General features: G+C 45.5%; 1 protein-coding gene across 1 annotated transcript in view; it reads left to right on the top strand.

The window, feature by feature from the left end:
- The window catches only part of ASIC5 (acid sensing ion channel subunit family member 5), a 769,827-nt gene that overhangs the window by 511,687 nt on the left and 243,539 nt on the right, over positions 1 to 14,601 (top strand). The window contains exon 7 of the mRNA XM_069205834.1: positions 9,925 to 9,981. Coding sequence (XP_069061935.1) covers positions 9,925 to 9,981 — 57 coding nt within the window. The remainder of the gene's footprint in view (positions 1 to 9,924; positions 9,982 to 14,601) is intronic.

Genomic DNA, 14,601 nt, shown 5'->3' with positions numbered 1-14,601 from the left:
TTCAGGGGGGCAGGCCCTGGATAATAACTGTGTCACAGATCAAATTTGGACATATAGGACAAATGGCACTTATACTTTGAAATTTAACATAATGCATTGTACTGTTGTGGCTCCAATGTTCAGTTTGTGACCGGCTCCTCACTCTCTTGCCCCATAGATTGCTGCCGCTGCGGATGAATAGGAGATGGAGACATACTCCGCGTACAGACCCCTGGTGTACTTGGCAACACTGGAGGACAGGCAAATTATCCTCACCTATAGACTTGACAGGGCGACAATCACAGAGCTGTATGCCCAACTGGAGCCTGACCTGATATCTGCTATCCGTCACCCCACTGGGATCCCCCCGCTTGTGCAAGTCCTATCTGTGCTCAATTTCTTGGCAGCTGGTTCTTTCCAAGTGACAGTGGGCTTAACAGCAGGAATGTCACAGCCAATGTTCTCAATAGTGCTCAGAAGAGTGTTGTCTGCCCTGATTAAACACATGTACTGCTACACTGTTTTCCCCCAGGTGGAGGATTTGGCCATAGTGAAAGCTGACTTCTATGCAATGGGACACATCCACATCATGATTGGGGCAATTGATGGTACACATATTGCATTTGTCCTCCCCGTCAAAATGAACAGGTAATCAGAAATCGAAAGAGTTTTCACTCAATGAATGTCCAGATGGTGTGCTTGGCGGACCAGTACATCTCCCATGTCAATGCTAAGTATCCTGGGTCGGTGCATGATGCCTATATCCAGAGGAATAGCAGCATCCCAAATGTAATGGGCCAACTACAGAGGCACAGGGTGTGGCTAATAGGTGAGTCCTGGCTCCCACTCAGTATATGTTGGTGTATGGGTATGGTGTAGGCCATATGGGATAGTGTGTGGCTAAATGTTGTCCCTCGATATTTGCAGGTGACTCAGGTTACCCAAACCTATGATGGCTACTGACCCCTGTGAGGAATCCCAGGACAAGGGCAGAAGAACTTTATAATGGGGCACATGGGCGAACAAGAAGGATTATCAAACGTACCTTTGGCCTCCTGAAGGCCAGATTTCGGTGCCTCCATCTCACAGGTGGATCCCTGTACTACTCACCCTAGAAGGTCTGCCAGATAATCATGGCATGCTGCATGTTGCACAACCTAGCCCTGAGACACCATGTGCCTTTTCTGCAGGAGGAGGAGAGTGGAGATGGCTGTTTGCAGCAGTAGACCCAGTGGCAGTGAGGATGAGGAAGCAGAGGATGAGGATGAGGATAACAGAACTGCAGTGATTCAGCAATATTTAAAATGACACCCAGGTAAGACAGTGTAACTTCATATTTCATTTTTAATTTACGGTTTATCTTTGTCACTGTCATGCTGTTATTTCCCACTTCTATGCCTACTCACTGTACCCTTTGACAACTCATTTTGCAGATGCTGGTGCCCCACTATCGCTCCTGGTGTGATCACTGCAGCCAACTACAGGCCTTTCCTATATGAACATTACTGTACAGTTGAATTGCAATGTTTGAACCTGGTTAAACCAATACATACTAAAATGAGTTTAACATACTCCATACTTGTATTTTTAAAACATGTGTTTATTTAAGTGCTAAGAATTAGAGGGGCAAGTGCAATGGGCTGGGGTGATGAGGGAGGAAAGTCCAGGGTATTGTTCCAGTCTATTGGTAGCACAGGTGCATTGTCCAAGGGGACATAGGAAGGGGATCAATGGCAGTTCAAGGTGGACAGTGTGACAGAGTGGACACAAGGTTGACAATCAGGAGAGTCTCATTTCCTGGCGGGTGTTCCTGGCAATAGTCTCTGGCTTATGCCTGTATCGCAGGGAACGTTTGTGGGGTGGTTCTCCTTCTGCAGGGGGACAGGTACTGGTGGCCTGTTGGTCCTGTGGTGGGCCCTCCTGTCCACTAGCAGCAGCAGAGGTGGAAGGCAGTTCAGATGTCTGGCTAGTGGCAGGGGCCCGCTGTTGTAAGACTGCCTCCCTCATGATGTTAGCCATGTCTGCCAACACCCCTGCAATGGAGACCAGGGTGGTGTTAATGGCCAGCAAGTTCTCCCTGATCCCCTGGTACTGTCCCTCCTGCAGCCGCCTGTTCTCCTGCGCGTTGTCCAGGATCTGGCCCAGCGTATCCTGGGAATGTTGGTATGCTCCCAGGATCTCAGTGAGTGCCTCCTGGAGAGTCGGTTGCCTGGGCCTGTCCTCCCCTGGTGCACAGCAGTCCTCCCAGTGTCCCTGTTGTCCTGGGCCTCTGTCCCCTGAACCGTGTGCCCACTGCCCCCAGGTCCCTGATTGTCTTGGGTGTGAGGTGAAGCCTGGGGTCCCTGTAGAGGTGGACACACTGCTGATTGACATGTCCTGGGGACAGAGGTATGGGTACGCTGGGTGGGTGCTGTGGTGGTGTTTCCTGAGGGGGTAGGCTCTGTGGTGGTGTGTGACTGTGCCTGGGTAACTGACTGTCCATAGGTCCCTGATGGGCCAGGTTGGTCATCCAGATCCGGGCGACCAGATTTGCTGTCATCACTGTGGTCCTCTTCTGTGGGAGGACTGGATAGTGCTGGTACCTCTTTGCCTCTGACATTGGCTGGGGTACCTGTGGGGATGTAAATGCAGTGTTATTGTTTCTGTGTGTGACATATTGTGCATCGGTGGGTTGCCCTGTTTGGTTGTAATGGCCCTGGCAGCTTTAACTTGTGTAAGTTGGTATTTGGTGGGCTAGCTAATTCTCTCTAGTGTGCATGCTTTAGTGATAGGTGTCCATGCAGGTCTGTGAGTGGTGTCCATGCATTGGTATGGCATGCAGGGCTTGGCATTGGGATGAGTGAGATGTGATGGTGGGGGGGGGTGTGAGGTGTTGGAGTGATGGGAGTGAGGGTGGGAGTCTGTGATGGAATGCATGTAGGGGGGTATTAGTAGTATAGAGTTGACCTACCAGAGTCCAGTTCTCCTGCTACTCTGGACAGGCCCTCCGGATGCATAATTGCCAAGACTTGCTCCTCCAATGTTGTTAGTTCCGGGGGAGGTGGGGGCCCACCACCAGTTCTCTGTACAGCGAGTTGGTGTCTTGCTGCAATGGAACGTACCTTCCCCCGTAGGTCATTCCATCTCTTCCTGATGTCCTCCCTGGTTCTTGGGTGCTGTCCCACAGCGTTGACCCTGTCCATGATCCTCCGCCATAGCTCTATCTTCCTAGCAATGGATATCTGCTGCACCTGTGCTCCAAATAGCTGTGGCTCTACCCTAATGATTTCCTCCACCATGACCCTTAGCTCCTCCTCTTAGAAGCTGAGGTGTCTTTTTGTAAGGTGTGTAGGTGAGGGTGTGTAGGGTAATGGGTTGGGGTGTGTGATGTGGGGTGCATGAGTGGTGTATAGGTGTGAGGGTATGTGGCTCTGGTTGTGTGAGTGCTCTGGCTGTCTCTCACTGTTGGCAATAATTTGTATTCGTAAAGGGTTGTGGGTAATGTGGGTGTGTGTTTTATACTGGTGTGGGTATGTGGGTGTGGTGTGAGTATGGGTGTCAGGTATGTGTTATTCAAATTGTCCAATGTAATTTTGTTTTGTATGTATGTGTGTATTTTGAGCTCGGAGGTATGTACCACTAATGTTTTATCTCCATTGAATGTCCGCCATGGTGATTCGTGGGTCATAATGTGATGGGCGTAGTTCTGTTGGCGTAATGGTGTGGGTTTTGATACTGCCAGTTTATCACTGACCTTTGGTGAGGCGGACTTGTGTCTGTGGATGAATAGTGATGGATTGGTGTATGTGTGTCATAATATGGTGAACGGATATCCGCTGCGGCGGCAGTATGTTGGCAGCAATCAGCGTGGCAGTAAGTGGGATTTACTGCCAATGTCATAATGAGGGCCTTAGTGTCTTACTTGGGCAAACATTACACAAAATCATGTAATCTAATATTTTGCAATTTGCATTTGTTTTTAATAGATTGAAACTGTCTTCATTAATAAACCATTGTTACAGTTCCATGAAAATATGTTAAGTAAGCCATTGTTCTCACTGTGGCACATGTGCGCTAGTACTTAAGGAATTCAGTACATACGGAATGGAGGGAGGGAGGGAGTAAGAGCATTTCAAAGGCCTGGAGCCAGAACAGTGAAGGACCTGCCCCCAGATCTGGCCCTGCAAAGACAGGGGATGCACAAACGGTTGTAGTTAGAGGAGTAGAGAGCCCTTTTAGGACAATAGCATTTAAGCTTATCATGGGTGCTCTGTGCGTGATCATACGCATTTTGAACTTAATCATGGAGTTGATCGGTATCCAGTGTAGTTTTAGAGTCATTGTTTGATAGACTGACATTTGGGAATATTCAATACAAGGCTTGCTGTGGCATTTTAAATATGTTATAGCTGAGACCACAAGTTCTGGGGCGGCACCTAAATCAGAGTATGTTGGCCTAATACAACCTGAAGGTGGCAAGTTTGTGTACAATCCCATTGTGAGTGTCCAGGTGCAGATTTTTAAAGAGTTTCTCAAGGATTTTAACAGACCAAAGCAGGTAGCTGCCATGACCTTAACATGGGGTCTATTGTGACCCCCGATTCCTGACAACTGTGGAGGGGATGGGGATCAGAAGGCCAGAGGTGCAAAACATCAAGAGGGGAGAAGGACCCAAATATCAACATTTCTGTTACATTGAGTTGTAGACAGCTGTTATGCATCCATTGAGTAATGAATGTAAGGAAGCCCTGGAAGTCCCCAATTACAGTGTCAATGAGTTGGGAGGATAGCATTAGTTGAGTATCATCCGCATATGAGATGATGGTCATATCCCAACTTTGCACAACTAAATCTAGTGGGGCAAAATAGATGTTAATGAGAATTGGCCTTAATGATGAACACTGAGGAACACCACAGATAATTGTCATTGAGATGGGGGAAGGATAGCATTAGTTGAGTATATTCTGCCTATGAGACGATGTTCATACCCCAATTTTGAGCAACTAAAGCTAGTGGGGCTAGAACAATGTTAAAACGGTTGGCCTCAGTGATGAACCCTGAGGAACACCACAGCTAATTGCTCCAGACCTGGATGTAAAGGTCGAGAGGATGAATGCCGGTTGTGTTTCTGCTAAAAAGGAGCAGAGGCATTTTTTAATGCACAGCTCATGATGCCTGCCTGCTCCAACCTTTGTAAGAGGATCAGGTGAGAGTATGGAAGGTGGTGAACAGATCTAGTAAGACGACCAGCGCCTTCTACCCTGAGTTGAGATGTTCTCTGATATATTCGGTAACTCCAAGAAGGGATAGTTCTGTGCTGAAGCAGGCACGGAAGCCTAACTGAGTAGAATGTAGAATTTTATTCTGTTGCACATAACTGGTGATCTGATGATTCACCAGAGTTTGTAGCATCTTGCCAAGTTGTGGAAGGAGGGAGGTGGGCCTGTATTTACTCAGAGTGCATGGATTGACATTTGCATTCTTTAACAGGGAAATCATCAGTGCCTTTTTCCAACTTAGGGGCACCTTCCTGCATTCTAAAGACAGGTTAAAGAGGGTATTGATTTGTTGATTAATGTCAAGGGCAGCCTTGATGAGCATGAAGGGAGGGCATGGATCTAGAGGCAAAACAGATTTGATTTTATTAATTATTTGCTAGAATCTGCAAGTGAGATTGGCTTAAACCATTCAAGCCACGCCAACATTTTGACCGAGGGGGAGGGTGGGAGTTGATTCAGGTATACGAGGATCACACTGATTGCTAAACTTGGAATACATTTTTTCAACTTTTGAGTGGAAAAATAAGGAGACGTCTTCTGCCAGAGACTGAGATGCGGGCACACTTTGTTTGTGGGACTCTGGCTGCAAAAATATTTTTGAGAATTTTGCAAAACGTTCTGGGGTGTTGGCATATAGCTGCAATTTGCGAGGGGAAAAAAGCAATTTTAGCTTTTTAATATTTCTCTGGAACCGATTGAGGGCAGTGCTATCAGTCCATTTGCCCTCATTGTCATAGTTCCTACTCCACTTCAACAGGGGCTATGCCCTCAAGCTTTGTAGGGGTACAGCTGAAATGTGAACAGTATATGATGACGATCCCACTACACATACCAGTGGCATAAATGATGTGGGTGATAGAGTAGCCTTCCGGGATGCCCATGGTGGTATCCAGGGCTGAATGGGTGTTAAGCCAGGATTCTGTTAAGAAGAGGTTATCCCAGTTACTGTCATTTATCAAGTCCCACATGTCAGTTTTGTGTTTGGGGAGTTATCTTACATTAATTAAACTGATGTGAATGTGGTTTTGGGAGAGGCAGGATGATCTTTTGCCACCCTTTTCCCAATATGGCCCACCAGTGCTCATGGTGTTACATTGGGCTGCACAGGGAGAGGGACAGTTGAACTTGCAGATAGAGCAAGCAGGTGAATATCTAGATTGCTGGGAACAAAACAGCAAGGAGCCACAAGGTTCAGGACGGAGGCCATTAGAGCATCCTTACCATAGTGTAGTTCGGGGGAAAAGGGCAGTATGGCTGGCACTGGACAAGCCCCAGATGGGGAGGGGCGCAGAAGGGTTTGCCTATGGTGCACCAGCGGTGTGCCCACTGTGAGTGTCCGCTGTGCATCCATGCCATTAATGACATGAACTAGGCCCTGAGAGCTCTGGTAGCCCCTCCCACCTCAACTACTCATGTGCTCATAAAAGCGACAGGGACAAATGGCATTAAGTGGGGTTTAAAACAGAAGGACTGTTTCTCCAATAAAAGTGCACATGCATTAAGAGGAAGCTTTTTAAAAAATGAATCATTATTTTAGCAGCAAAAGCTACTGAGATTTCTCTATTAAAATTGTTTGTGCATTAAAAAATGATTTTTTTCCCAAAAAGAATCAAGTTTTTTTTTTTTTGCGGCAATAGTTCCGATTTTTCACAAACACTATCAGAAATTCACAAAATTCACAGTTTTTAGCAAAGATGAAACATATGGTGAGAGTAATGATCCTATGAGTCAGCTCTGTGCATATGCGCTCTTACTGACATGAAATAGGTCCAGAAAGCTCTGGTAGCCCCTCCCACATCAACTACTTGTGCGCTGACCAAAATGCGAAGGAAATATGGGGTTGAGTGGAGTTAAAGACAGAAAAAGGACTGTTTCTTTCATAAAAGTGCATGTGGATTAGAAGGAGGCTTTTCCTAAAAGGACTCAATATTTTAGCTGCAGTAATTACAGATATGTCTCTATTAAAAGTGGTCATGCATTAAAAAATGATTTCCTAAAAAGAATCAAGTTTCTTTAGATGCAATTTTTCAGTTTGTTCACACACACTATCAGAAATTCACAAAATTCGCAGGGATTTATTTACAAGCCACCACATTTTTGATGCTCCTGTGGCGCACAATGTAGACCAATATCTACAAGGCCACGCAAAGCCATGCTGCATGGCTTTACATGGCCTTGTCGATATGTTGTAAGGCAACGCAGCTCAAGTCACTGCGTTGCCTCACACTGCGTCTGAGAGGCATGCCATGGGTGTTACTGTGGGTGTTCCTACTCAACACCCATGGTTTTTGACACTGCCCCAAATTTACAACATATAGTAAATATGGGGCAGCACCAAAAATGTACGCCTCCCCAGAGGAGGTGTAACTAGGAGAAAGGTTTACATTTCTCCTTGATTTTTTCTTCTTTCCACATCTGCTGCATTCTGCAGCACACATAGAGCGAGGAAAACACCTCTCTTGATTGTTTTTGTACAGGAAGGTGCCCCTTCCTGCACAAAACAAATCATGCCAACAACACAGACAGCTTTGCACCATGATGCAAGGGTGTCTGTGTTGATGCTTGGCTGCAATTTATGAGCCGACACTGGCTGAAAGGACAGGAGTGCACCATATCTTGTAGATACAGTGCATTCTTGCCCTTTCGAATTGGTGTAGGGCAGCACAGCAAAATGACTTGCAGTGCTGCCCTACATCAGTTCTCTGTAGATAAGGTCTACAATTTTAGCATAGATATACACATATGGTGAGAGTAGTGATCATACAAGTCTGAGCGCGTCCACGCCCTTACTGACATGAAATGGGCTAGGATAGCTCTGGTAGCCCCTCCCACTGCAACTACTCGTGTGCTGACCAAAGTACAAGTGATAACATGTTAAAATTATGGAATTATAATTGTTATCTCCTTGTGAATATCGCCACAGGGTGCTCTTTATTTATCTATGGATTTAAAGGGAGTGGTTAATATCACTGCAGTTGTTTGGTTATCTGCTGTTTAACCCTTTGATTCAATTTTGTTGTGAATCTATTCATAATTTTAGTTGTGTTAGTTTTTCCCATTTGGTATGCATGTAGTTTTAAGACACGAGAAAGTGATTATGGAATAGTATTAATGGTCTAATTGTGTAAAGTGCTATGGTGGTTGTATGGTACACCAGGTACAATTTAACCCATAATACATTCATAGGCATATTTACTAAAAGTTCACACAAAGCAGAGCAGCAAGCACAATTGCTGTTCTCTGTGTGCAAACGGAAGGGAGCTACAGGGGACCATATATATTAAGATGTGGTGCTCTTCAGTTCTTTACCTGTACTGGAGCACTAAAGGTGCCTAGCACCAGTTGAGGCACCCTTGCACCATGTTGCAAGTGAGCCTGCATTACAGCTGGTTTGCTTTTGTGCAGAAAGGGACATAGCAGAGTGAATCACACATAGAAAGAAAATAAACATATTTCATCCTTGTTAGGCCATGGTCAAGGTGGAAAACGATGTTGGTGCAATACTAGGTTTACTGATTTATGTAAATCTGGGATTGCATCAAATTAGATGGGTCTATTCATGAGAACACCCATGCCTCACCCAAGAAACACCTACTCCTATAAAATGTCAAAATGTAATGCAACACAGTGCAACCCACTCTGTTGTCTTACATTTCTTTGCAAAGTCACGGAAGGTGGCACAATTTGCCTCTTGTGTGGCTTCGTCTGTCTCACTTAAGCCTTTGCATTACCTTGCATCACTTTGCATGACGCAAGGATCACACAAAGGCTTAGTAAATCTCGGAGACAGTATACCTTTGCTGACTCGCTTCCTTTACTCTTTCAGTGATTTTTTACAGCAGCAAAAAATCAATGGGTGCATTTTATTATGTAGACAAAACGCTAACACCAAAGAGCACTCAGCTACGAATAGGGTACTCTCAATTATGGGGGTTTCCTAGTTATTGACAGGACAGGGTGTGGCATGTTCCATCCTCCCTGCATAACAGAGGACTATACACTGTCATTATCTTTCCAGGAAATGATCCTGCAAGCACTTCTTGATAGAAAGACTCCCAGGGATTCTCCTGGTCATACTTCTTGGTTTCCAGGAATTCTAGTCTGAACAGACCCATCGCCTGCTCCCATGGCTTCGAATGTTCCAGAGGCCTCAAACGGCATAGACTAGGGAGGCCCTTGGAACTCATGTGGCCCAGTTGGAGGTACAAATGACTGCAGTCTGAGCCCGTTCAGGCTATTAGCATGTGCCCATACTTTGTTTCTTTCCATGGTAGCTGCCCTTGCTTATTCAGTAAACACTGTGGACTCCTGAAGGAGCAGCTATAAAAAAAAAGGAGGTGGGCTGGGATGGCTGGAAATTAGCAGATGTATGCTAATACCGTGAAATGACAAAGTCTAAATAGATACATGCTTCCTGTCAAATGAAATTAATTAATTGGTGCTCAATAGATCTCAGACCAAATTGGCATTAAACGGGTCAGTTTCTGAAATGTGTCTCAAATTATTGCATTAACAATGATGGCATGGATTCTGTAAATTTTCATTTCGTGTGTGTAGATTGTGAAATACTCTATTCGGTTCATGACGAAATGATGATATTTAATAATGTGTTAAACAAATGTAATATAAAGCCTTATTATATCAACTAATTATTGAGACTGATATTATTCATGTAATCTGTTTTAAGGGAAAGGAAGAGAGTGTGACCTGGAAAAGCTCTACAAATGTGTCTCTCCAGCACTTAGTAAGTGAATTAAAGAAATGCATGCATATTACATGGTTAAAAATGCATTATCAAAATAAGTGAAGTGAAGGCTAGTGCAGAGCATAAGTAATTGTCTCACAAAGAATTGTGTCAGCTTAGAGGATGAGTTGTTCCAGAATTAGACACTTGACATGTTTTCAGGCCAAAATGTAGCAGTGTTTGCTTGGATAATCTCTACTAAAAACCCAGCAAATTTCTCCCCGCAAAAGTATCAAGTAAAGCGTTGAGCACTCAGGCAAAATACTTTTCTAGATAAAATATGTTTCTGATTCATTTTCCACAAATGGGAGGCATATTTTTGGCTTTTGATGCAACTCTGTGTTGCGTCAAAAAATCTTGTGCTGTATTATGGCATTTTTTGAAACAATAAATGAGCTTTTTTTATGGTACGGTTCACTATGTCGCAAGGTGCGAGGGTGAGTCAAAAACTCTGATGCATCAGTGAGAAGAATGACGCAATGTGCTGTAATGCAACTGGTACATATATGAACCAAAGCTGATTTGTGTGTCGTAAAGCACTTTTAAGTGGTGCAAATCAGCATTGCATCATGCAGGCGTGCATTGCCTGGCAGGAAGCTTCAAAAACACAACACATTTCAATCCACAGAACTGCAGAACAACACAAACTTAAATAAATGCAGGGAACACCATCTGCCAGGCAGGAGGGCAACAACCACAAATACATTCAAGTTGTCCAGACAGCAGTCCAGGGGAGAAAGAAGAATAGGTAGGCCAATTTTAGTGAGGAGGAGAACCAAATATTAATGTCTGAGTTGACAAAGAATGAACAGCTTCTCTTTGTCACCTTCAAGTTGCCATTAGGGAATAAGGAAGCCATTCAGCAACCTATAGTAAACAAGATCAACAGTGCAGGGCAAACAATAAGACCAGTGCTGGAGAGCAAGAAGAGGTGGCTTGACTACAAGCACAGCCTCAAGAGAAACTGGCCAAGAACCTTAGGGCAGCCATGAGGACCGGAGGAGGACCCAATTTCCAGGAGGAGTTGGACCCATTAGAGTAGCAGGTGGCATCACTCATGTCAACAGAGTTGGTGACAGGAGTTGCAGGAGAGAACAATGCTGTAGTCAAGGAACAGGAAGAACTACAAGATAAGTGAAAACAATGGACCATATGGGTAAAACTGTCATGCAGTGCAGCGCAGTGCAGCAAGACACTTTTCTGCACTGTGCTGTGCTGTGCTGTGTGCAAGTGTAAGTGCTGGAATGTCTCACATATAACTTATCCATCACATAACTGTGAATTAATGTCCCAGTCACATATTTTCATGTTCAATCCTGCCAGGTTTCTCTGATCTGTGTGTGATGCGTTGGCCCAGTAAAGGTTATAAATTGAATCCTAGGACTTGCAGTGCAATCTACAACATGATTGACTAGAATTACAAGTCCCAAAATAAAAAGCAAAAAACATGGACTGGAGCAGCACATCGTGTGTGGACCTCAGAAACTGTGCAGATATGTCAGTGCCAGTGCCGTTCCCCTTGTATCATGAAGCAAGTGTGCCCGTCTTGGGGCTAGGCAGCCAAAAGTGGAATGCAATGTAATGTAAAGTACTGTGGTTTGCCAGAGGGTTAACTTCTCACCTGAAAGGGTATCCAGGTGCAGAGTATGTGCAGTCTCTCCAAGTAGGATCATGTGTAAAGCAGTCATTAGCACTAAACCATATTGCCTGCAGCTGTCCAGATGTGCTGGGTGAGTTTTTTACCGGTGTTGACTGCCATGTAAGAGATCACTCTACCTCCTGCCTTGCTCATACGGATATTGAGTATGGGGTTGGAAGCAAGTGATTCACAGCAGAGGTCCAGGATTTTTGGTTGGAAGCATATGTGGGTCTCTGGCAGTGTAGTGCCTTGTAGGCGTGGTGGAGCATATATTGAACTATCAGTGTATGTGACTGGGGAGCCATTGTATTTCAAAGAGGTGAGGGGTGATGTGTGTGCCACAAGGTCGTCTGAGTAATAGTCAGGCACTGCTGTGTATGATAGTTGGTCACTTGTGTAGCAGCTGTGCAAAGATGCTGTGGTCAAGGACAGTGAGATACTCCAGTCTTTCATGTGGTTAGGACCTGGGTGATGGTCTCACAGGTGTCAGGAGAGAACCAGAAGAAGAGAAGTCTGACTATGCAAAATATGTTAAAACAGGTGGAGGTGAAATTGGGAATTGTGAAGTGTCAGGGTGAGCTAGGTATCCAGGATGATGAGCAGGTTTTTGGGATGTTAGGAGGGTGAGGGGTCTAGGCCTAGTTGTGTGGGCAACGAGGGTAGGTACCAATGTTCCCTCGAATTTTTTTCCACTGTGTGCGGCAGTGTGCGGTCTCTGTGCGCTGCAGCCAAGGATACGTGCGCCAAGAAATTGACCATTCACGCGCGCGCAGCGCATAACTAGCCAAGATCTTTGGCATTAGCCTCTCCATACCACTAAAGCAAAAAAGGGATATCATTGCTCCATGCAATAGGGCATCAAGGCAGTTTTGTGACCTGGTTGCACACCCCAAGGACATGACCTGTTAGGGGAGCACGTATATTGCTCTAAAAGGCTTATTTAGGCTTAGAAAGTGATAACGCATATAAACTACCACAAAGTATAGGAATGGTGGAAAATTTGATAACAGCACATTTTCTACTGTTCTGAAGCATTTCCTAGCTCATGAACCATTAATTTCCAAGACAAATATCACTTGCTCGCTTGCATGCTAAAGTACGCCAAATGATGTTTAAAACACTCCCGCAGCATTTAAACGCTGTTTTCATTGACTTCAATCCAGATTCAAATATGAGCATTATCTGCCTTAGGGGAGCACGTATATCGCTCTAAAAGGCTTATTAGGTTTAGAAAGTGATAACGCATATAAACTACCACAAAGTATAGGAATGGTGGAACATTTGATAACAGCACAATGTGCGCCCTTGCCAAAGGGGCCTGCGCAATGGGGGAAGGAAAGGTGCGCGCGTGCTCGCGCGCGCGCCTTACAGGGAACATTGGTAGGTACATATTGCAGAATATCCTCACTTCTATCTTTGAGGTTCAGTATGAACCATTTCCCTCACGTGCAGGCAGGCATGTTGTTCAATCGCATAATGTAATAAATGTTGGTGGTGTTCATGTCTCCTGAAAGTCAATGTATGGTCTGGGTGTCATCAGTGTGTGAGATTAAGTAGAGTCCCTGGGTCTGAATGATGATTGCCAGAGGAGTCACGTATAAGTACAACTGAGCAGGACTGAGTGAAGACTCTTCAGATGAGCATCTTGGGTCCTGAGGAAATGAAGTGAGCTTGAGCTGTTGTATATTTTCAAGTGTGACAGAGGCTATTCCCTTCAGAGATGGCTCTTAGAGTCTACAGTTCTGGACTCTGGAAATAAATGTGTATGCTAGAAAACTCATTGATTCCAAGAAATAATCTGAAGTTCGGTATACACATGTCCTTATCCAATCTTGTAGTGTAGCAAGGATGCTCTCTTGTAGCATACTTTTGCACAAGTTACATGCAAGATAGTACAGCAAGACAGATTGATGTGTTTTACTGTGTGAAAAGTGATGTGCAGGATTATTTGTAAGACATATAATAATAACGTGACTTGTTCAGTGTTGTGGTGTTAACCAATGGAAAGAGAGAATCCAGGTACCCTGAAGACATGGTGCAATGGTCTCAGCAGTGGTATAAAGGAGCTAATGTTACATCAGTGTAGGCACATGCTAAAAGCAATGTAATATGTAAAATGGATGCTTTACCTGCTCTCACTCTGTCAGGCAGGGAAGGCCAGCCAGCTACCTAGCTGCTTTGCATTGTGTGTTGTTACACAAATAGGCCCCCTTTTTCATACAGAGTTTGTGTGAACAATGTAAAGGTATTGCCATGTGAAAGGTAACAATAGTGTAACATGGCCTCATCTATTTGTAGTTACATATGTCCCACATATCCCTGTGTAGTTGAAAGTGATCAATTAGGTCTGAATGTCACCAAAAACACTTATGTGTACATCAATCATGGATCATTATTTACATATTTCTATCTCTTTCGAGTGGGACACACTATGGGCCTCATTATGACCCTGGCGGTAGAGAACCGCCAGGGCCAACGGGGGCGGGAGCACCGCCGACAGGCCGGCGGTGCTCCCTTGGGCATTCTGACCGCGGCGCTTTGGCCGCGGTCAGAACGGGAAAACCGGCGGTCTCCCGCCGGTTTTCCACTGCCCCTAAGAATCCTCCAAGGCGGCGCAGCTCGCTGCGCCGCCGAGGGGATTCTGACAATCCTTACCGCCATCCTGTTCCTGGCGGCTCGCCCGCCAGGAACAGGATGGCGGTAAGGATTGTCGTGGGGCCCCTGGGGGCCCCTGCAGTGCCCATGCCAATGGCATGGGCACTGCAGGGGCCCCCGTAAGAGGGCCCCGCTAGTATTTCACTGTCTGCGTAGCAGACAGTGAAATACGCGACGGGTGCAGTAGCACCCGTCGCACCTTCCCACTCCGCCGGCTCGATTACGAGCCGGCATCCTCGTGGGAAGGGAGTTTTTCCCTGGGCTGGCGGGCGGTCTTTTGGAGACCGCCCGCCAGCCCAGGGAAAAACTCATAATACCCTCCGCGG

Source organism: Pleurodeles waltl, chromosome 1_2, assembly GCF_031143425.1.
Source record: "Pleurodeles waltl isolate 20211129_DDA chromosome 1_2, aPleWal1.hap1.20221129, whole genome shotgun sequence".
Taxonomy (NCBI): Eukaryota; Metazoa; Chordata; class Amphibia; order Caudata; family Salamandridae; genus Pleurodeles; species Pleurodeles waltl.
This window is presented reverse-complemented; position numbering and strand designations above follow the sequence as displayed.